At 33.9% G+C, this 24,970-nt stretch overlaps 2 protein-coding genes across 4 annotated transcripts in view; one reads left to right on the forward strand and one right to left on the reverse strand.

Moving 5' to 3' along the window:
• LOC106667682 (CUGBP Elav-like family member 1) overlaps window positions 1-24,970 on the reverse strand; it is a 661,474-nt gene that overhangs the window by 595,264 nt on the left and 41,240 nt on the right. The window lies entirely within an intron of this gene.
• Window positions 1-24,970, forward strand: part of LOC106667667 — a 99,845-nt gene that overhangs the window by 49,356 nt on the left and 25,519 nt on the right. Inside the window, exons 2-4 of one of the 3 annotated variants that reach the window (XR_002911025.1) lie at window positions 13,174-13,305; window positions 13,416-13,642; window positions 13,848-13,936. Coding sequence is in view for 1 of the 3 variants with exons in the window: in XM_024230663.1 (XP_024086431.1) it covers window positions 13,174-13,305 (132 nt within the window). In the remaining 2 variants the exon portion in view is untranslated. The remainder of the gene's footprint in view (window positions 1-13,173; window positions 13,306-13,415; window positions 13,643-13,847; window positions 13,937-24,970) is intronic. The other 2 variants (XR_002911026.1, XM_024230663.1) reach the window with 2 other exon arrangements.

Consider the following 24,970-nt stretch of genomic DNA (forward strand, 5'->3'; position numbering starts at 1 on the left):
ATTAACTTTTTTATCTCAACTAAAAACCTTAATTAATCGTAATTTATTAATTGGTCAAGCGAACCACGAAATTAGTGAATATAATTATCACGTTTGAAGTGCAAGAAAAAATACAGAAAAATCACTAATATTTGATTTATATCCCAAAATACAATTAATAAAAAGCCTCCGTAATTTCTAATTTCTACTTCACCTTGGTAATTAAAAATATTTACACTGAAGGAAGATTAATAAATCTCAGAAGAAATTAAATAAGCAACTTTACGTTGACCTAAGTTTAATTTGTAAGTTTTATCTAAGGTTTTTGATTGACATGGCGGGAATAAACTAATTTTTCATCTCAACCAAAACCCTTAGATAAAAAGAATAATTAATTGGAATAATTAACTTGGTTAATTATGACCACTAAGCAAATATGGGATAATTTCAATTATAAGAATTTAAAGAAAGAATTTATAAGAATGTAAATCAAAGGAATAAGAAAATAGTAATAAATCATTGTATGATTTTTCGGAAATAATTACATAATTTTAAGTGGTATTGTTTTTAAAAAAAATTTCTGAAAACATATTTTGTAAATGTACATGTTAGTTGAAAAATTTTGTGTATGTTTAAAAAATGTATTTTTAATACATATTGTTTGGACTGAATGTCACATGAATCAAACTTTCATCATTTATCTATTTCCTAAAACGCCATAAAAAATTAAACACTCTTTTTTTATATGCTTGCTTTCTTGGGTCTTTTAAGTATTATTTAGACATTGGAGCGTTTTGTTTTCCTGTATCATCACCGACTTTCTTTTTTTCTGTTTCTCTAATGTCTATGGCTGTTAGTTGTAACCCTACGTCGTCAAATTTGTGTAATAACAAAATTAAAAAATTGACATAAATGTTGCGCACTAAAAGTAGCAAAAAGCATTAAGAAGAAACAAGCATAAATAATATAACATTTTATAAATTCAAAGAACACTTAAAAACAACATAATTACCACTCCCATGAAATTGAATAATTGCCTATATATTCATTATATTATAAGTTGATAATTTAACGAATCACTAGAGTTTTAACATAACATATTTAACGCATTCCAATATATTATTTTGGCGTGTGAAAGATAACATTTGTTAAAAAATATAGCGTTTTTTCAACTGGCAGAAAAGTATATATTTATAAATATATTTTTTAGAAATATATTTATTTAGCAATATGTTACTTAATCGAACTACTTACGTTTTCAAAGCTTTTTTACAACATATTCAAAACAATTTTGTTCAATATTAAAAGTCCAAACAAACCTTTAACAAAAGGCTGAATACTTTATAAGTTAAAGTTTATAACCACCATCAAAGTCTTCTTAGGCATTTACATTAAACCCTAAACTTCCACAAGCGCTGTAAAAATATTTAATTAAAACTTCAAAAAATCCTCTTATTAACACTATAACCTAAATATATTTAGAGTATTAGGATAATTAAAACATCTGTTTGAAATAATTTACCAATCGGGGCGTCGGTGACCGCAACGGTTGAGGCGTTGACAGAGCGCGGCGCTAATTGTAACTAAATACGCTAACTGTAAGGTAACAGTCCCGGGTTCGAATCCAGCGGCCCTGCGGTCGAACCCGACATATTACCAATGGCCTTTTTTAAAAACACCGAGGGTTCATATGACAGAAGAAATGCACACGTAAAACTAATAATAATAATTTATCTGGAATAAAAAAATATAGCTCCTTAACAAGTTAGCAATCAAATTTTTTAATCAAATACTTGTCAATAAAAAATGTTTTAGAACAAAACCTAATTATTTATTTCAGCGTTCCTTTTAAATAAATATTTGAGGCTCTAAAATTGTGTTTTATTTAAAATCTGTTGCTGAATAATAATCTAAATTATAAAGCAATATTTCGGTAGGATTGTGACAAACAATGGATTAAACTTGATAAATTCCAACAAACAATAACAGTTTCGTTTTCGAAAGATAATCAGATTGCTAGAAAGTAACAACTTTCTTAAAATTAATAGGTCCTGAAGGACCTCACGTTCACGAAGAATTTAGAAATAACTGTGCTGTTTTAACTATTAACCAGTATAACAATAATACGTAATACGTAATAATGACAACGAAGTTCAGTTGTTAAAATCAATCTCATTAAAAAATTTAAAATAAAAGGAAGCGATTCAGTAAAAATGTTTAACACTTCATGAAGTATGCATTGCTTATTTAATTGAAGTAAACTCTAAAGAGAGATGATGACGAAATAAGCGAACTTAAATAAGGCTGTTTCGTTCGACAGAATTTGTGTATGCGTTGTTAGTTAATGGAGCTGATGCATATAGAAGCATCTTGTAAAGGTTCATTAATTGGCATTAAATGCAAATCAATGTGGTCGTTGTAAATTGACCGCGGATGTTACGTTTTGATCAAACGATTTGGGAGTGAACCGCAGAAAGGGCACCCATGAAAAATCTTAAGAACCGTTTCAATTATCATTACCAAAGCTCATTAGTAATTAAAGCCGTTTAGAAGGGAAAAGAGGCTTCCCTAGTATCTGAATTAATACCATTCCACTTTATTGATCTTTAATTCGTTATCCGCCATCGTTCCAATTGGCCATCTGGACTCAAGGAGCAATCTCAACTTGTAAAGTCTCTTTTAATTTCCCGAAAGCATGTATAGCTCGAGTAAAACAGAGATGAACCAAAATCGGAAAGCGTGCAGGGCTGGGTTTAAATTTAGTTAAAAGGTCTCGATTCTCCATTCGAACAGAATTCATTCATTTTCTTACAGTCAAACAATAATCCCGAATGATCCCCTAGGTTGAATTTAAAAAACAAAATAAAACAAGATCGAACGTAATTCCTACAAAGCATTACTAAGATAAAAAGTAATGTGAAAAATTCCAATTACATTTCGTCTTTCCCCTCGGATTGGTGAAATATCGAAAAAGGAGGTACTGGGAGTGCACTCTAAGTGATAGTTTGAGCATCGCGTGTTTTCCCAACGTCAACACCTCCGTTCCAGTACACATATTGCCTCTAGCATGGTTTTATTGCGAAGGAATAGCGATATTTATGACACCAGAGGAACGCCTCACGAGAGATTATATCAAAACATACCATTTGCCGTTTCTCTCTCATTTATGTACATACAAGCTGTGTCGTACAAACGCAAATAATATTCTTTTTTTGGAGTTATATCGTTCAAACATAAAAAGAAATGATAATGTGTATTTTTTAACGTTTGTTTTTATGAACATGTGTTTGTCGAAGTCTGTAAAATATGTAATTGTAGATGATCTATCAATCTTATTCTGTACATCCTTGCTGGTTTTGTTTGTCAGATTATCTTCAGCATTTCTCTGCTTTTAGCTGCTTTTAGTGGATGTTTCCACAGACCAGAAGGATTGAATAATAAGATCAAACAATGACAAAATTAGTATGTATTATTGTAAGAAAGAGAAAAACCTGAGACCTCGAGTTAGTTCCAACAAAATCATATTACATGATAAAATTGTATCTTCGTATTATATCACTGTTTACAGAGATAATTTAGCAATAATAACGTCCATCCATTTTTTCGTTGCTATACAACCAGTGGACTTTACAAATCTCTAAATTTTTTGTTTATCTGCTTTTATTGATCAACAAGTTGAAAATGCAAATTAAGAAACATTGGACAATAACCAATAAGCAACTACATATGGATTTATTTAATGTAAATTTCTAAATGGAGAATGAAAGAGTGAGAGAACGTAGTATGTCTATACACACAATCTGGTAAAGGTTGGTAAAGTTGGTAAATTCAACTTGGGTCAAAGATAGACAGATAGAAAGATAGTTTAATATCTAGTAGAGGAATTCCACTTGGGGGGATAGATGGACCGAAAGGTAGTAAGATAGATAGATAAATAAGAAGATAGATAAATAGATATAAATAGATAGATAGATATACAATATAGTAGAGGAATTGCACGCGGGATAGATAGATAGATAGAGATAGAGAGAGAGAGAGAGTGAGATGTAACATCCATATATTGTATATATATATATATATATATATAGGNAGAGAGAGAGAGAGAGAGAGAGAGAGAGAGAGAGAGAGAGAGAGAATGAGAATGAGAGGGCGTGAGAGAGGAGTTTAACATCTAGTAGAGGAATTCCACTTGGTGATAGATAGATAGAAAAGTAGTAAGATAGATAGATAAATAAGTAGATAGATAGATAGATATATAGATAGATAGATAGTGCGAGAGAGAGAGAGAGAGAGAGTGAGTGCGTGAGGGAGGAGTTTAAATCTAGTAGAGGAATTCCACTTGGCGGATAGATAGATGGACAGAAAGGTAGACAGATAGATGGATAAATAAGTAGATAGATAAATAGATAGGTGGAGAGTAGTGTAATAGCCATATACACAATAAGTAGAGGAATTGCACCCGGAATAGATAGATAAATATACAGATAGATAGTATCTGTATATGTTTGCCGAGTGAAAAGGAATATTTTAATTTATTACCAATATGTCTTTTTATTATTGCAAGCATATCTTGATCTTTTTATTTATTTATTCCTTTTTACACGAACGTATTTTAACGACGAGGTTATACAAATTCTCCAGGTGTTGATGTTTTTGGAATATTATTAATATTTGCTTCAATAATCACACTGTCATTTGCTATTAATGATTTTTTTTTAATCAAATGGCGATTTCTTAGATTCGGGGAGCGGTTCCAATCGATACTCGATAAGTAACTCGGCTTGTGAACCTTGTAATTAATATTTTCAAAGGAGCCGGCGAATGAAAATCTAACAAAGTTATGAAAAGTTGTCGCTCTTTGAACTCGTTCTGATAGGTGGCGGAGGGGGAGAGCATTTTCACAAAAGAGTGTTTCACCAGATTTACACAAAGACACATTCCCTTTCAACTTGGCTCATTACTGTCTCGGCCCTCTTCCGTGATAGTAACGAGTTGGCAAGAAATTGTGATTAACTGACATACACAGGTAACTAGCCACGTTTAATAATTTATACCTCACTTATCTCAACTTTTCGGAAATAATTGTTCATCTTTGATTTCACTTTGAATAAAAGTTCTTTGTTCCACAAAGTTTATCACAACGTAGGATGAGTTTTCACTTGCAATTTTCTTAGCGGAAAATATTACTTTTAGGATTGCTTTTTTTAAATATTGTTATAGTTCTAATAATCATTTTTCTAAATTAACATGTTAAAATAAAATCATCTGCTTCTGCCTTGAGACCTTGATATGATCAGAACAAATTTCACCAGCTATAACACAAAACCTACAATAATTTAACTAAAACGACTAATGTTTGGTGATTAGTGACCGTTAGTCGATGATTATTCGGAAATCGTGAGATGCGGTCGGGTGTGATGTAGGTTTCAGAAAAACATTTTCTTTATCGTGCCAACGTTTCGATCTTTATTGAGATCATCTTCAAGGCCTGGGATTAACAAACAATGTTTACAATTAACGTACATTTAGGTTCTTGAAAAAAAAAATAATTTATACAATGCAAACCTTTTTACATACGCAGAAAACAAACACTTTGAATGAGTAGAAATCTATCTATCTATCTATGCAAACATTTTTACATACGCAGAAAACAAACACTTTGAATGAGTAGAAATACATTGATTAAATATAAAAAATATTTTTTGCATTGTATAAATTCACTTTTTTCCACATTCGACATGTATTTGTTAAATTTTAACAATGTTTGTAAATCCAAGGCCCTGAAGATGATCTCAATAAAGATCGAAACGTTGGCTCGATAAAAAAAATGTTTTCTGTGAAACCTACATCACACCAGACCGCATCTCACGATTTCCGAATAAAACGACTAATACATACGATGTAGTGCATTGCTATGACATTTCTTTTAGCATACATAGCATGCATAGTTTTGTCGCAAAAACGCTCAAACCCACCTCAGCACATAGCGACCAGTTCAAATAACCGGTTGTCAGAATGATCGAAAACGGGTTTGCACTGTATTAGGTTCGGTAACGTTCTTTTTTTATTGTTTTATCACTAAACTGCAATTATGTAATTAAAAATGAGTGAATAAAGTAAGAATGGTGAATCCTCGTAACGAAAAAATTAATCTTTTGTTAGCATAAACCCATTTGTAACCTACCCATTGTTTTTAACTAACAGCTTTTATAGTTGTCGTAATTTACCTTAATAAGAGGGACCTTATCATCAAATAAAGCCTATATAAACTAATATTCTATTAAAATAGTTTTAAGAGACAAACTTTTTTCATTGACAAAGGTTTTAAGTACTTTGCTACTTGTCTTATGTACACTATTGATCACTTTACTTTTTCGGTTATAATATGTCACAACTTATTATGTATAAACTTTAATATCGTGAATGAGTGGTTTATAAAGATAGTAAAACTTCAAAATTTAATAAAGAATGAATTTAGGAAATCTGAATTTGACTGTATTTCACAGTATTTACGTATTGCTATTTTTTAAAATGATGAATTTTTTGATAAACTTAGTTATTCAATTTATATTTTACGGATGTTACTGAAAACATACAAGATAGTTAATCCATTTTTTAAACAGCTTTAAAATGCAAAAGTTAAACTTTTTTTTATATTACGATATAATTATTTTAAAAAATCATTTAGAAATTATCTCGATAAAACAAAACCCCTTAAAAGATTTTTGGAAGCGTTATGAAAAGGTCGAACCTTTCCCAGCTCTGCGGAGAAGAGCAATTTTTTGAAACATAACAATGACTCAATGACGAACAACAATGAGCTTTGCCGGTGAATTGTTTGGTGCAGAGTAAACACCCTTTTTGTACAGGTCTGTTGGCAAGCCGGAGGCTGATTGGCAGAATGTTGTCCCAATCGCTTTTTCCAATAGATCCAACGTTATTGCGGACAACCGCCGGTGGAAAGAGTGCGAATAAACACACCTGGTAAGGAAATAGACTGTTAGATTTATTTGCATGCATCGTACTCCGCTCCAAAGGCGTTTCAACAGTGTGAACTATATGCCAAGTAAATATGAGTATGAGTATTATTGAAAGAAATTTCATAGAAAACAAAAATTTAAATAATTATATATTATATATAAAATCAAAGTCTACCACGTTTGAATGACATTAATTGAATTAAATAATTTTATGAAACTTTTATTCCGCGATATGTACCCATGCTAGTTGTAATATGCAAAAATCAATTCTATAATAAAAAAATCAACTTTTTTTAAAAAGCAATGGCAATGTTAAAATAGAGACAAGATAAATAACCCAAGGGAGAAATGTTATTTTCCTAAGAATGTACTGCTCAAAGGTCTGGTACAACATTCGTATTTGGATTCCTTCCAAACCAACTTAAGTTTATTCAATTAAAAAGATTGGACAAATATGGCATTCATAATAACTTGATAAAATTCGCTATAAATTTTTTAAATGTTTTTCGAGTTTTGTCATAGAAAATTTTTCTTTTATAATGGCTGAACTGTTTAAAATAATTTTTTTAAATTTAAAATTATATTAATTTTAAAACTCCAGTGTTTAATTAATTTAATAAGTTTATTAAACATAAAATAAGATTAGAAAGCCTACTCCCACAAGTCGCTATATATCACACTATCTTTCTGATCTGGTTGTTGATTTAAATAACCTCAAACCTATACACAGTTTACACTACCAATTTTCGCAGCCCTCCAGAAATTCTATTCTATTCCCATTCTATTCTATTTTATAATTTACAATTCATTACCGGTGGCCTCGAAAATCACCCACCCGGGTGTAGAGTGAGTACGGAGTCATAGCTCGGCCTTTTCCTTCCAGCAAGCGAAGTTGCGCTCCACAATCAATCTCTGATTCACTCTTAAAAACATTCTTTCATATTTATATACCATTCGCTCATTTAGGGTGGTGAGTATATTCCTCCAGATACAACATTAATCTAACTGAAGATCGACGGAGATTCGATATTCCGCCAGCGGCCATCTCACGTATAAATTCACGATAATCAATACATTCAGTGTAAAAATACACAAAGCAATAAAAGAGGAGATATCTACAAAGTATGATATATAGTAAGAAGACATTATTCTTCCAAAAATCGATACAGGGGACATAAATCGTGGTGCTCAAGTAAAATTTTCATAACGGGTGTCCCTCCTGCACTATGTAGAAACTAGGAATGGTACTCTTCAATTAAGTAGGACCTATGGCTGACATATAGGCGAGCTTTGGCCTAAAAGCTCCGTTTGTCAATTTCGCATGGCCTATCTTAATCGTGTTAGGAGGACACTTCTTCTATGAGGCATATCCACCGAGGCCCACCTAACGACAGTGGCCTTTATAAGGGAGGGCTTCCGTGCCGAACCGCATCGCGATGGTTAACTCCGGATTTGGGGATATCCTGTCCTTAGCGTCCCCCCTCGAACTTTGCCGAGCCCCCGAGAGTAACCGCGCTAAGAAGCCGGTGCAAACTAGGCAGGCAGAGCAAACATCGTCTCGAATCACCCCAAAGCGTACCAAATCGCGTACAATTCTGCCGTGTAAACGCTACAATGCAGCTGAAGCGACCTCGAGGTGGACGCACTCTCCTGAAACACGGCATACTGTCGCCGGTCTTGACCCATTCTTGAAGACGAGCCGAAAAACGGGGAACCTCGAGCTAAGTTCCAAGAACAACTATGGCATCTCAGAGTAGATTATTTGGAAAACTCGGCAAGATAGACCATGACGAGAACCGCAGGAAGGAGACAGCCTCGCCGGTTACCCAGATGTTCCGTTCCCAGTGACATCACTGCCCTCTCTCAGGCTTCGCCGAAATGTATACGCAGAGGTCCCTTGCTGGTCCGAAGTCGCTTGTATATTCTGCTTTACTTGCATCTAACAATCGCGCCCTAAAGGGGATGAACCGGTTTGACAAGCAACTCCACCGCATAGCTGAGGGTAATCTTTCTCTCTAAGTTTGGGCGGCAGCACTCCCAGAACCACAGGCTGGCCAAAGGGCTTGTTTTAAGTACACCAGAAACCTCTGTCAGATTTTTCTCCGAATTGTAAAATCGTCGGTCGTCGACGTACATCAATCGTCTAGCAGGTCGGAAGATAATGTCAGGTATACTTTTTTCTGCAGTTGAGAAAAATGTAACGCTCATCACTGACACCTAGGAGGACTCCATTCTCTTAAACAAAATCCTCAATCTGACAAAGAATAGCCATACATACATGCCGTGTAGGTATATCATAGGGTTTTAATTTAGCGTAATTTGAAAAAAAGTTCTGCACTACTTTTGTATAACATAAAATAATAAAATGTCATATTTATAGAAAAGCATTTGATAAATTAAATAATTAAATGGTAATTTAAAAAATGTTCACAATTTTCTTCGTTCATTACTTCCATGTTCAAATTGCATTTAATTTTATTGAATATTAAAAAAATATTTGCAAATAAACTCATTTTTATGAAATTAGTTCATTAATCAGCATGATAAGCATAATAGGCTCTAAAGTTAATAAGGATCAAATGGCGTGGTCGTGTCGCTGGCCACAGCGGTAAAGGCGTTGGACATGGCGACGTCTCTGCAACGGCACCGGCACCCCGGGGGAAAAATCAAAAATCAACAAGAGATTGAATTTCAGGATTAGAATTTTTTCTTTTCTTTACAACATGAAAGTTTGGTTGTTTATTTTAATCCTATTTCATTTATTCCAATTGCTTATTGAAAGATTATAAAGGTCTAACCAGAACCCCTCTCTAAATTAACACATTCTAAAAATCATGCAGTAAAAAAACCTAATCTATCTATCTACATTTAAATAAAAACAACTAAATTTCATTTTTGCCAAGTCGAACAGAGAATTTAAATTTCTGGTATAACAAATTTTTATAATTTTTTGTTATTTCTTATATTTTCATTTCTTTTTTACTTTCATTCTTATTTCTTATTATTTTCAGTTCATGCTACCGATTGTTAAATCCGTTCCATTATAAACTTACTATTTGACTGATGTACTCCTAGTTTAGGCCCCAATCGTGTGTTTATTATTGATTGATTTAGTTATAATATTGCTAATAAAACTTTAATAATGTAACTTGTTAACAATGTGAAAGTGAAGAAAATTTTGCATTAAATATTTGATTTGCCAATTTTTTCCACGATTTTTCGCCAGACATTGATTAAAGACAATCACTAGCCTATGTTTCACATTCTGCACGATTTAGCTTTATATCGATTTAGAAATTTATATAATCCATCTGCGACGTGATTGGGTGGAATGGTTAAATCAAGTCAAATTTGACGTAAACAATTTGTATGCATTTTCTCTCGTTGCGAGCGGGGTCCTATCTTGGCGAGGAGGTACGTGAACGAAATAACAGATGGGGAGGGCACCGTCTGCATGGCAAGTCGCAAGGGTCGGCTGGAGTCTTCTCCGGGAATAATTCGACGAGTGTAAGAGACTAGTTAGGGGTGTAAAGTGTCTCCGGGGGACGTTACTGCACATAAGGGACTCCCTTATTGTTCAACCTTCGTCTACATGTAACTCTCGTAGAATTGAGAAACCTGTTCCTCCAGTATGATGAAACAAAGCGAAGTTTCACATTCTGCCTCGGCATCTCGAAGATGAAAATTTTATCATGACCCTTGCCGTTTCTTTAAGTAAATTTAACAAGCTTTTTTACGCTTGGCAGATTGCTCTGAAAACAAAGTTCATCGATTAACATTCTGGAAAACCTCTTTCAGTTCGTCCATAACGGGGATCAGCCAATGATATAATTTCATCAATTACACTCCTTAAAAATGAGTTATGACAAAACTTGATGTTATATCTCAACTTCAACGTCTGTATATGTCTAATAAATCGTATTTTATAATTATGCATAAAAAGCACATTGGTCTCCTACAATATATTTTGTAATTTGTAAACTCACGTTGGGTGGACTGTTTGTTTAGGATTGTTTAAACCCAAGCATAACCCATGCACATTGTGCCGGTTTTTTTGTGTATAGTTAAGTAAACCGTTGCAGAAGCAACTATTCTTTTCACACTCTGCTTAACAAATAAGACCTTCAGTCTAAAACAGGAGAAAGAACTGGCTTTAATGAAATAATAGCATAACTCGAGGTAGTGTCCTGAGATCCCCAGAGTATCTTCTGTAAACGAACGACCAACCACAATCCGCAAACTAACAATAGCCTCATTTAGAAATGATAGTAACCGTAATAAACGGTACTCGTAATAACGACAAAGAAAGTAGATAACCCAGTAAAATTCAACTAAGCAGATAAATTGCAAAAGAACAGAAGGTAACAGACATAGCTCTCGTTTATCTCAAAGCTCCAATAATACCTAAAAAACAATTTGCAAGCCAAATTTCGATGAAAAGAGCACAGCAATACCAGAAGAGTAAAAGAATAATTATCGTTGATTACAAAAATGTGAAATAATAAAACTTGCAGGGTGCTTAATTCTGATATCTTCCTTCGGTATGGTATTACACATTGATGCGGCCCGTGAAGTTCCAATAGCATGGGAACAAGGTGCCTCAGAAATGTATTTTAAGTAAATGACAATATCTAAATATTTGTTTCAGTAGTAAATTCGTGCATTGGCGTTACTAATGATTTGCAGAAGTTACCTTATTCATTTAAGATAGATAAGACCCGATTTAGGGATCCCGATGCGGGCGATTTTACCGTAGTGATAAAGGGCCGTCATGCAGACATCGTGATTGATCGTATACAACGAGCCCTCAACCTGGTTGACAGGTGGCGCAAAAGGGCGGAGCTATCTATTAACCCCACAGAATTATAATGATTCTATTCACAAGGAAGAGGACAATAGGAAGCCTAAAAACTCCAAGTCTAAACGGGAACGCTAACGGATTTTCGAATAAGCCAAATATCACGGGTTTACACTAGACTAGCGGCTCAATGGAATCAACAATTAGCTAAAACCATCCAGAGAGCCAAAAACCCTGCGCCAGGTAAATAAACAGCTATGAATATATTCCCAGATGATAGCCAGCTTCAATGACAGTCACGCAGCACTAGCAGCTCTAGCCTCATGTCAGATAAAGGCAAAAAGTGTTTGGAACTGCAAAGAAGCTCTGGCGGAATGCTGCGACACCTGACCCTGGCATGGGTGACTGGCCATTTGGGCCATATAGGCAACGATAAGGTTGACATGTTGGCGAAAGAGGGAGCCAATATGACTCTCCAGATCCTGAACCCTACTTTTGCTTAACTTCTTGTCACAAGAGAGGATACACCTTATAATTGATTTTTAAGGAGTTCACAACCTGGTGAAATACCACAGGTGAGGCACACGAAGAGGTTCATAGATGGGCTATATCAAAATTTACAAAGGAATTTCTGGAATAGAACCCAACCAAACCAGGATTCTGGTTGGACTCCTGAAAAGGCACTGTCACTTAAGAAAACACATTCACCGGATTGGGATACAGACAGAAGAAACACTGCAGATACTATATAAGAAAAAGAGGGGACTGCATAACACATTTTATGCTGCTGTGAAGGTCAATGTAGGTGCACGTTCTTGCAACTAAGACAAGAAAAACCACAAGCAAGAACCTACTCTAGAAGCCTCCGGCAAAGCTATGGAGGTTGATTAACAACCTGAAGGAGCACAATAGATATACTAAGGTCAAAGTGCAGATAGCTTTATTATTAAGGAGGATTATCAAATAGCGATTACATCATGCTGTACCAATTAATGTTAACTAAATATGATCCAGATTGATGATTTGGTGTATTGGAACGAACAGTATATAACGGGAGGAAACAATATGATTTTTGATAGTGATATTTCATTAAACAACTGGAAACTCCGAAAAGATCGTCATTCGCTTAGTAAAGTAATTTGTACTTGGTCATGTATGATACGTCATCGGTTAGCAATGATGATAAAAAATATATAGAATATTAAAAAATAATTCGTCACAGGAAAAGAGCTGCTAATCCACTTAAGTAGATTTATAAAATGATATTTTTGCTAGTTTGAGAAGTTTGGAGTGCAATTTTTGAATTATCAAGATTGTATTGGATGATTTGCTTTCAAATGGAGTTTACAAAATGCATTTAGAATATTAACGATAATGAATATGAGAAATTTGATAATCAGCAATTGCATATTTCAGGATCTTAAGGATCGCACCAATTGGGCATGCGGTGGGAACTTCGATCGTCTTGGTGGTCTTCGCTGTTAGCACGACAGACATCGCATTCGGTTTAACGCAATCTTTTTGCATGTTCAATTGTTATACCCAAAGGTAAGTTTATCTTTCAGCTAGAGGTAGGCTCCATTTGTTAATTACCTATTACATCGGTATTGACTCCGTAAGAGGATTACAAGTAATAAGGATGACAATTCCAATTTCAGAGCGTATGGGACGCCGTGAAACGGTGAAAAGGGGCGGCAAAGCGGATTATGCAGTATACAACTATTGCTTTATCTCCAGGTTCGCGCTGAGACTTGTGCTCATGCGGTTAATTATGAAGCACTGTTTACCTGCGGTTCTTCAAATATGCAAGTGGAGTCTAGGGCGAGCACCACATCCCCCGACGAGAACAAAGCGTCTTCAACTATTTAAACAGGCCGTATACAACGTGCGTTAACATCGCGTTCGGTCCCTTTTTAATTAGCGATTACTATGTCAGGAGCAAAGGAAATATTCAAAATAACATTAATTTTGAAAGCATGTTCGTAAATAACGGTGTACTTTATGTAAATTGTAAATGTTTGCTTGTCCATGATTTGAAATTTATAATATTGAAATTGCAGGTAACGTTAAGGGGTATGTTTTCCTTTCAGATTGAAACTGCCTAACATAACTTATCTAAGTGATATTGACTTACAACAGAGCCAGATATTACATTAGATGAAAACGAAGTCGAAATAAGGTAAGAATTTACTAGTTTTCGTGGTCCGCTTGACCAATTAACGTCTTTCAATTAATTAAGCTTTTTAGTTGAAATAAAAAGTCAGTGTCACGAGCGGGATTCGAACCCACGACTATCGGCTAGATAGGTTGCTACTCTACCACCTGAGCTATCGTGACTTCGATCCCCTCGGGCAATAACATCCCATCTCAACCCCACTTTTTGAATTTTCCCTCCTTTTTGCCATTTTTCAAATGTGTAATCTATTTGATTCTCGGCGACAAATGGAATGGTCACGGAGAGCTTTAGTGAAGATATACTTAATTTTAATTTATCAAATGCGCTAGTTTTCGTGGTCCGCTTGACCAATTAATGGCAGGAAGGAGGGAGAATTCAAAAGGTGGGGTGGATATGGGAAGTTTGTCCGAGTGGATCGAAGTGACCATAGCTCAAGTGGTTGAGCAGCGGCGTATCTAGCCAAAGGTCTTGGATTCGCATCCCGCTCTTGACTGACTTTTTTATTTCAACTTACCTTAATTAATTATAAGGTAAGAATATTGGTCCTTATAATTTGCGGATGTATCATCAGAAAATTATTAGCAAATATTAGGAGCAAATCTATTTATTCCTAATATACATTTAACGTCGAATATCTTCTTTGTAACCTCCATTATAGAAGAATTATAGAATTCAATTGGGTATACCAAGCATCAAGAAATTTCCAGGTTCAAATATATAGCAGCAATATAGTTATATTCCTTACAAACGATAAGGAAAATATTCCCTTCAGATATTAAGCATGTTGTACATTTATGGTTTATAGTGCAATTTCTAAATTCCATATTTTAGACATCTTAGTTATTTAAAAATAAGCATATCGTTCTATATCAAAATCTAATATAAGGTATTTTATTTTTGGATGTAAATATTTTATTGTGATAATACAATTCCATATTTAGTGTTAAAAATTCGCTAAAAGTTAAATGTATATTAGTATAAACTACAGAAGGGAACAGATCAAAGGACATACTTTGCTGAAAGATTAGCAGCTAATCTATATATTCCGAATATGCTTTTAAATATTAAATTACATAAGATTGACGTCTAATATTACACAACAAGTGTAGCCCAAACATCTTGAACGCTCTCATTACATAGTTCGCATTAATACGAAGATTATGCTCTCCATAATAGGAACATTTCACGCCCTAAATATAAAACTAACCTTATGGGCAGAAGTGGAGCATATCAAATAACATGTTAATGCGTAACAGTTTATATCGGCCGCACTTACAGGAAAATATACAACGTATTCATGAACACAACCAAGAAGAATAATAAATCAACCTTCGCTGAACATGTCAGACAAAACGCCCACACTTTTGATTACACATCAGATATTAAAATCCTCCATAACTCTCACTAATTATTACAAAACACTGGAAATTGGAAAATGAAATAAACAAAACCCAGATTCCGTACTGAACCCTCCGTGATCTATTTGTTCGTAGATCAAAAAATCAACGGCTCTTCCCAACCAATAGACCAAAAACCTATTGCGAAAAAGACAATTTACTTCCTACTTATCATCTTATTATGAAGTTCCACAAATTCAGGACGGACACCATAAAAATGTTCTCATTAACGTACAAGTATACAAATAATACACTCAACTTTAAAAACCGAGTTTAATCACGTGCTAGGAAAAATTAACGTAGTATAACTGTTATAAAAAGTTAGTGGGCCGAAAAAGGTATAGCTCTGTAGACGGAAAAATCAATTGGGTGTTTTTTTCACTAGGAAGAAGAAACGGCCTATGAGTAAATGAATATTGCTTGGTGGAAAATAATTAAAAATAGTTAAAAAATGTAGTTTATTAGGCCTTCATTTAGACAAAATCGTGTGTTGGAATAGGTAAAATGAAAATATGTGCAAGAAAGCTCAAAGATTTTTGATTATTCTTAAAATAACCTGTTACCGGTTATTCAACTACTACTATTTTGTATACCCAACATTAGAGTACTTTTTAGTAAGGGTGCTTTCTCTTTTGGTAATGCGCACCTTTAAAGCTTAAAAATCTAGATGTAATTCTAACACAAGTTATCATCAATATCTAGGCATACAAGATCCACCCAATTAATATAGTGCTAACAGAATCTCTAAAATTACTCGAGGCGATTTCTCTCAAGTAAATTTTGTTTAAAATTTACGATAAGAAACTTACTCCGATCACAAACTTTGCTACACAATAATGGTCAAAAAACTGACCTATTCGTTGTTAGTTTTATGAATGTGAACAAAGATGGGTGGTGATTAGTGACCGACTTTGTTAAAAACCTTTAAAAACGGTAAATGTACAAACCGTTTTGCCTGACGAACTGCTTTCTGGTAGGTTACCATTATTCAAAATTTTAATTAAAGTGTGTGGTGATTAGTGACCGTTAGTCGGTGATTATTCGGAAATTGTGAGATGCGGTCTGGTGTGACGTAGGTTTCAGAAAATCATTTTTTTTATCGTGCCAACGTTTCGATCTTTATTGAGATCATCTTCAGGTCCTGGAATTTAAAAACATTGTATCAATTAAACAAATACATGTAGGATGTGGAAAAAAGTGAATTTATACAATGCAAAAGATATTTTTTATATTCAATCAAAGTATTTCTACTCACTCAAAGTGTTTGTTTTCTGCGTATGGAAAAACGTTTGCATTGTATAAATTCTTTTTTTTTCTACGTCCTACATATATTTGTTAAATTTAAACAATGTTTGTAAATCCCAGGCCCTGAAGATGATCTCAATAAAGATCGTAACGTTGGCACGATAAAGAAAATGTTTTTCTGAAACCTACATCACACCAGACCGCATCTTACGATTTCTGAATAATCATTAAGTAAAACGAAAAAGAAATAACGGACACAGAGGCTGACCGAAGAAAAACGCAGAACTAATTCCGTAAACACATAATTGCAGTTTAGTGATAAAACAATAAAAAAAGAACGTTACCACAACCTAATAGAGTTCAAACTCGTTTTCTATCATTCTGAGTACCGCTTATTTGAACTGAACGTTATGTGCTGTGGTGGGTTTGAGCGTTTTTGCAACAAAACTATGCAGACTTTACCCCACCGACCTTAAAAAAGAAATGACATAGCAATGCACTACATCTTAAGTATTAGTCGTTTTATTCGGAAATCGTGAGATGCGGTCCGGTGTGATGTAGGTTTCACAGAAAACATTTTTTATATCGTGCCAACGTTTCGATCTTTATTAAGATCATCTTCAGGGCCTTGGATTTACTACTTTGGATTCTTGTATAAATTCACTTTTTTCCACATCCTACATGTATTTGTTAAACTTAAACGATGTTTATAAATCCCAGGCCCTGAAGATGATCTCAATAAAGATCGAAACGTTGGCACGATAAAGAAAATGTTTTTCTGAAACCTACGTCACACCAGACCGCATCTCACGATTTCCGAACAATCGTTAACAAAAATTTTAAATCTATAAGAAGCTCAGTTATCCTGCCCATGTATCAAACTAAGTACAATGTGATGACCCAAGAAGTTGATACTTCATTCTTTTCGACTTTCAAAACTTGGATAAACGGTAAATCGCACTTTACTGCCGGGCGAGCTTAACGTTAAATGGTCGGGATTCCACAGTGCTTTTACGGACGGTTCGAAGATTACGGAAACAGATATCAGTTTTGCATTTTACGACCCAATCAACACGCATGAATGTTTGATTAAATTGCCCCAACATAGTAGCGTATATTCAGCTGCGCTCTATGCCATTTCAAAAGCGAGGGTTACTTAAGTTCTACTACAAGTAATAAATGCATAATTATCACCTATTGTTTAACCTTCCCACTAAACTTAAACAATCGGAAGATAAACGCTCTTCTCACCATTCATCTAATTTTTGAAATCTTGAAGAAAATAAATTATCTTAAACGGATGGATAAAATAGTTGTAATAGCTTGGCTCAAGACACGCAGTTTTAACGTACAATGAAAAAGTCGATCAATTGGCAAAAGAAGTTCCAAGCTGCTTTACTGGGTAAAAGTTTGTTATTTACCCTCCATTAAAATGATACTAAAACCAAATTATAATTATTGTATTGCAATATTTAGTTAAGCATCGAAGTTCTAGTAAACAAAAATTTTACAAATCTATTCACCTTAAATACACCACTTGCTGGTTATAGTAATATAGTTATAGTAATAATAAATAAGTAATAACAGGGTGTCCCAGTTCCTTCTAACGAAACTCAGAGAGTCGATTCTACTCTTCATTTGGAGCAAAAAATGCCCAGGAGAAAGAAAATTTTCGGAAAGTTCTCTATTTTGAAAATATTCGTCAATTTAGATTTTTTCAACTTTTCACTACCTTACCACATAAAAACGCTTACAACATCCAAAATGTTGAGACTACAACAAATCCAATTACACCATTTGAAAGAACGCTAAATTTGCTGTAAGGTATTTCTATTTGCAATAATCTGAATGACATAAAATGTTAGCCAATATCAGTTGGAACATGTCAAAATTATAAAATTTAAAATTTTGGTCATGATTGCACGTTCTACTGAGGTTAAAAAAATACCTACAACTTGTCAATTTTTTTCAAAAACTTCTTCATCTAATATGATATATCCAGGTTTTTAAATAACGTTCTAGTAGAGATGAAAAATAACAATTGAATGTTCGAAAACGTGAGCTAAGGTAAATTGAAGGGGGGTAGAAATAAATCAATTAGAACTCGCTTTGTAAAATGATATTAATATTATTATCTTTCACTAATAAACCCTACCTGATACATTCTGTGATGACTATTGTTTAAACTTCGATCCCATCCAGCATTTTTCATTCAACCGGTCAAACAAGTATCATTTTTATTTTACAAAGCGAGTTTTATTTACAAAGGAACTGGGACACCCTGTATATTATTATATTCAAATCCATATTTTAATATCTGACTTTTCCACTCAATTACAAATCTTTCTTACAACTAAATAATATGCAAGTTTACCGCTCAATCGTAAAGTTTTATGGGAAAATTAAAGGTCAAGTATAAACGTCGAAAGCTTGTGCAGAGGGGCTTGCGCCGCGTGGCGCTCGGTCTCTCATGCCCTTAATAACTATATTAAAATAAATCAATAAAAATTGGGCTTGGATATGATTATTTAGAAATATGTACTACAAAAAGAAAGAAACATCAAGACATACTAACATTAAGTAAAGCGAAAAAGAACCAACGGACACGAGGACCGACCGAATAAAACCGCAGATCTAATTCTGTAAACACCTTTCACGAACTTACAAAAAGAACTCGACTAACTACATCATACTGATATAGCTATAGCACCGAATTGCTTGTTTCTGAGGAGAGACAATTATATGAAAATGTTGAGAAACTACCAACTGCTGACTCGAACAGGGAATTTCACAACTTTTTAGTCGAAACAGACAATAAGATGTTTTTGTATAATTGATTCTCCGATTACAATTCAAATTGTGCTCAATTAAGTTGTTTTAAACATATTAGCCATGAAAGATTTTAATCATAATTATATATACAATAGTCAAATATGTGTTATTAAATTGAAAAATATTTACCATTTCCTTCATCAACGTTTTAGTTGTAATTATTGTCCATTCATCCAACAAAAAGCTCTCAACTTCAATGCACCCAATATAAAATGAAAAAATTCAATTATTTTTTAATACCAGCTCCCGTTTAATAGACAAACCAATTTCTAGTCACTCTTGAACAATATTATTACATTCTTCAGCCAGTTTTGCAAATTTTTTTTTCTTAATTTTCACCAAATTAAGCGTTTCAAAGTTTCGTTCACTTTCTAATTGCACATTGGGCGAAAATGTGTACAGTCAGTTGAGTGGGCAATGCTATGCAAAATTGACTTTTTTGGGAGGGAGTATGGAACTTTTAACTTTTTTTTTGTTAGTTCTCTCAGGTTATGGATTGAAAAATCAACGTGGCCAGGTATCTACATTGATAGGGTTTTATCAATTTTTTGATAGGGTTTGGGTTTTTTTCACGGTTAGGTTTTTGTCAGGATTTAAGTTAAGGGAAGTAAACAGTTGCAACAATTTTTTTCAACAGCGTTTTTTTTTAACTCGAAACATTCTAGACAAACCGTTTAATTAAAAAACAATTCATCAACCAGAAGAATCTTACTGTTATTTATTCTCTGTATCTTCTCGCTACATACCTATATGCTGGTATGACAAAAGCGCTTTGCAAAAAAAAAATGCATCAAAGGGCCCCCGCCTTCCAACCACACGTGTTCGGGCAAAGCTACCGACGGAATTCAGCATATTGGATAAGAACATATTAAAATAGATAAAAGAGGCCGTTTTTGTGTAATGCCTTCCTTTATCTGCCTGCAGAGAGACAATACGTGGCAGACGGAAACTTAGTTACTTCACATCAAAGGACGCTTGAACAAGTTATCCGTCCGAACGGGTAAAGAGAAGTGCGTCGCCGGCCTAACGGCATTAACCGAGTCCTTGTAAAAGGATTATTTGTAAACAGGCTATTTTTATTTTACTACAGTTGTCCTTCCCCGAAGTGTGTGTGCATGGTTTCAAATCAAAATTTTGTACTACCCTGGTGAAACTAGAGGATGCCTAAAAATATGAATAAATTTTATGTTGGGAAAACTTATGCAATCCCTTGTTAGCAATGACGTACAAATTAGAAGAAATAAAATTGTGGTACAAACCGTAAGCCATGCAGAAAATAGAATGTGTAGAAAACGAAGAATCGTGATGACTAGAATGCGAAAGGGTCATTAAAAAATATTAAGCAGGTATAATAAAAATTTTAGAAAATTCGATGTCATTAACTAAAAATCAGTATGGTTTGGAGAAAATCCCCTATTTCAGAGAAGGCTAGTTATGACGCTACTGATATGTGAAACATTATCTGAAAAGCACGAACCAAAATATAGCGTAACAATTTCGAATTTACCCTTATAAGTGGAACTTATCTGACATTTTATAGAGGGGGATAATGTGGGTGGGTACCATCTGCTGAGTACATCTTGGCTGTTTCTTGTCAGAAAAGGCCAAGTTGTACCATATGTGCATAAACCTATATTTATGCAGCACTACATGTACAGTGTTGGCATTGAAACTGGTGTTTATTGAAATAATTCTTTGAAAGGCTGCTTAAAATTAATATTGACTGGCATAAATAAGTACATTTTAAAAGGAAAAGTTTGATCTAAACTCTCAAATTGCACAAATTAATTCTTTCACTCTACTAACAAAAGTCTTTTAAAAATTGTTAAAATGGCTGTAAGGAGTTTCGGATAAGCTGCTTACTTATTTACTTGTGTACAACTTTTAAAACTGAAGTTCTCCTCCAGGGAGAAATTTTGAAGGTTTTGTCCATCAGCAAGCCCAGTTCTCATTATGTAAATATCGCCTTGGAAGAGGGCAAAGTCGAATTAGTTAAATCGGGTTCTTCATTTCTTTGCATACGAGTCGATCCCAAGTTTGCTGACATTTCATGTTGAAGGGGCTGAATTCGGATGAAAGCGAACGCCGTTTGACGCCACTTATCCACTGAAGCTCGAATCATTTTGGTCACGTACGGTACGAAGGCCGTTTGTGATTTCCAACTTGGGTATGAAAGCATTTTCTTGTTTAGGAAGCAATTGAAACTTTGGGGATAAGCAAGTTTAAACTGTCCGCCCTGCTCTTTTAGAGAAAATTCATTAATTTAAATTCATATTGAACTTAACATTAAAGAAAGCATTTCACTGAACACAACAAATATGAACCGTTTAAAATTCTTGTCAAGACAGTTTGCAGTATCATTACAATATTATTATAAATAATTATGAAATTTGGTCAATTTTACTAAATTTTAAGTCAATGTTAGTAACTAGTAGCTGTTAATATTGTTATAAATTATTGTAATTCTCAAATTTTTTGATGAGATTTACTAGGTATTTACAGTTACTACAATAAACCTTTAATTTTATATTTAAAAATATTGATATGAATTGTTTTCAATACAACAGCACCAAAATAATTTTAGATTTAATTAACAGTTTGCGAACCATGAAAAATGTAGATAAGGGATATCATTCTTAGTTCTGAACAAACAAGAGCATCTTCCATAAATTAAAATAAAACGAACGGGCCGACAAAATTCTGTCTGTATCTCCCTGTCCCTCCTTGCTCTTTTTCTCTTTATGTCTACGTCTTTCTCTCTCTCTCTCTCTCTCTCTCTCTCTCTCTCTCTCTCTCCCTCTCCTTCTCTCTCCCTCTAGACAGTGTTTTGTCTAAACTGAAATGTCAATTTTACTTTCCCTTAATTATCCATTTACGGATTGTATATTACGAATATCTATCTATATATCTATCTATCAATCTATCTATCTCTCCATCCAACCCCTAGGTTGATCTCGATTGAAGCTGATTTCTACTCATAAATTGATAAAATAAATATTAAGGGGATACTTGTATACATATATATCCCGTAGCTAGATGGCTTCGAACAAACCCTAACCACCCCGAATATGCTACCATTCGGATGGTAACATACTCTTATATAGCGTTAGTTGGTACAGTGCCTGAGGCATTTTATTTGTTATAATACTCACTTCTAAGGTTTCTACTAATTGTAACACCTAAGCATTTCACAGAATCGACAAAAAGCAAGTCAGTTTCAAGTACCCTTATTCTACTCAGAGATTTCTAATCTAACGTGTTAACATATCGGGATCTGCCAATTCTACTCTAATTCCGAAGGTGTCAATTTGAAGAACAGCTGAAGGTTATCTGCGTACATCAAATATTTACAAAATCTAATAGAATCAGATATGTAATATAGATTGGAAATAAAAGAGGAAATAGGACAGACAGAACATGATGGTTCAAGCTACTCCATACAGTACGGAAAAATTTAACTGCTTTAACATAAGGCGAAACAAACAGTAATTCACTGGATCAAAGGCTTTAGAGCCGTCCAATGAAACTAAGACCGTTGCCATGCGTTTATGAATAGCCCAGTCGATCAGTTTCAACATCGCTGTCTGAGTACGGACGTTTTGTCGATACCTTCATTGAAATGGATCAAAAAAGTCATTTTTCCCAAGATATTCTAATATTTGTTGAGTCAAAATTCGTTTCAATTAGTGCACACAAAATGGAAATTGGCCTAAGGTTACGCTAGTTAATTTAATTTTAGATTAGCGTACTAGTGACAACTTCCATATAGTTAGAAATGCAAACTATGTCAGTGAAAAAACTGTCAAGTAGTGCTAGTATCACCAAAGGCATTGACATAAAATAAGCAGTGTTATACTTATATGCCTCCATATACGACTGCCACTTACCCAAAATCAGTCTTAATCTATTCCTGCCCAACTCCCTTCGTGCTGACATTAAAAACAAAACAACCGACAAACATTTAAAAACGCAGTATACAGTTACCTCTTACAAAATTATCTGTTAAGTAAAACATTGATGTTTGTATTCAAAATTAATAAATAAGAATTAAATAAATAAAAAACAAGGTAAAAATAAATAATTAAGTAAAATGAAAATTTGTTTTGTTTTTATTGTATTTTTTAAATCTTTTGATTTTGTATTCTATTGGTACAATTTGTATGGTATTATATATTTCATTCATAATTTATATTATTGTTTTATGATTATTTAATATGAATTAGTTTAAATAACTAAAAGATTTAATGCTTAATTGTATTTGTGAATATCATTACACATTGTTTTATATTAGTTTATGTTTTATTTTTTAAACTATGTCAAATTTGTAATACATCGTTCTATTAGTGCAATCATTGTATCGACTCTTGGTCGTATTTTATATTATTTTTAGTTAGTAATAATTTAATATTTGTTTGCACAACTAGAATAAATAATGCTTAATTGAAGTGGTAACATTGTCAGATTGATTGGACAAGCATTCATCCTATTAGTGTGTGTGTGTGTGTGTGTGTGTGTGTGTGTGTGTGTGTGTGTGTGTGTGTGTGTGTGTGCGTGCGTGTGTGTGTGTGTGTGTGTGTGTGTGTGCGCGCGCGCGCGCGTAAATACAATATAATACTTTTTTTTAGCTTCTTCCAAAGGAAATCTGCCATTACAGTACAATATAATACTAAACTAGTAATAAAGCCAGAAATAAACAATTCGCCCTCCTTTATAGTTTGTGCCATTCAAAACACTATACCAATTACAAAGAATATTGGCCGACAATAAATACTTATAATAATTTTTATAAGAATGGTTGATGGCACATAATCACATAGAAACACTAAAGATGGCCAAATGCGGAAACGTGTAAGACAGACAGAGGAAGATATCTCGAACTCAATCGTTGAGACCATTTTTTTGACGCATGCTCTCAGGCGATCTTTTATAGGGCGCAGTTGCCATTATTACATCGTAAAAGAATTATTTGGTATTTAAGTTTAATGAAAGCATAGCTTTTTCTTGACGAATCTAATATTAATTCAGCTCCAACGACAACCGTTGTTTCAATGTCAACGCCTTGTCTAGTGATGATGGAGCGACCCAACCAAACGACGCTCGTCACTCACTGCGTAACGGTAACAATTTGTACCACGGACATGTGACATGTAATTTTGGTAATTTAGTAAGCCGCGCCCTGCATTACCCGATGCTGATTTCAATTATTTCCAGGCCTTGTAATAATGACAAAGCGAATGATAACTCCATGCCAAACCTTATTCACCCGGCAATGAAACGCTCAGTTTCCCGCCCCTTTCGTGCCAATGTCAAATTATAACTTGTCTACTTTACAGCAAAATCGTCTACGGCATTAATATCGTAAATGTCACGTTTATAACAGTTTAAACGGATTTAAAACTTTTTTATTTGTTTCAACAGTTAGTTCTGCTCATAGAAATATATGCTCACTCCCCCCCTCTTAACTTGTTAATAAAACATATGTATACTGCAATGCACTTGTTTGTTGCATTTGTTGGATAGTTACTCATACTATGAATTCTGAGGCTAATTTTCGGAGCTATTA

Source organism: Cimex lectularius, unplaced genomic scaffold, assembly GCF_000648675.2.
Source record: "Cimex lectularius strain Harlan isolate CLEC.00 unplaced genomic scaffold, Clec_2.1 scaffold70, whole genome shotgun sequence".
NCBI classification, from domain to species: Eukaryota; Metazoa; Arthropoda; class Insecta; order Hemiptera; family Cimicidae; genus Cimex; species Cimex lectularius.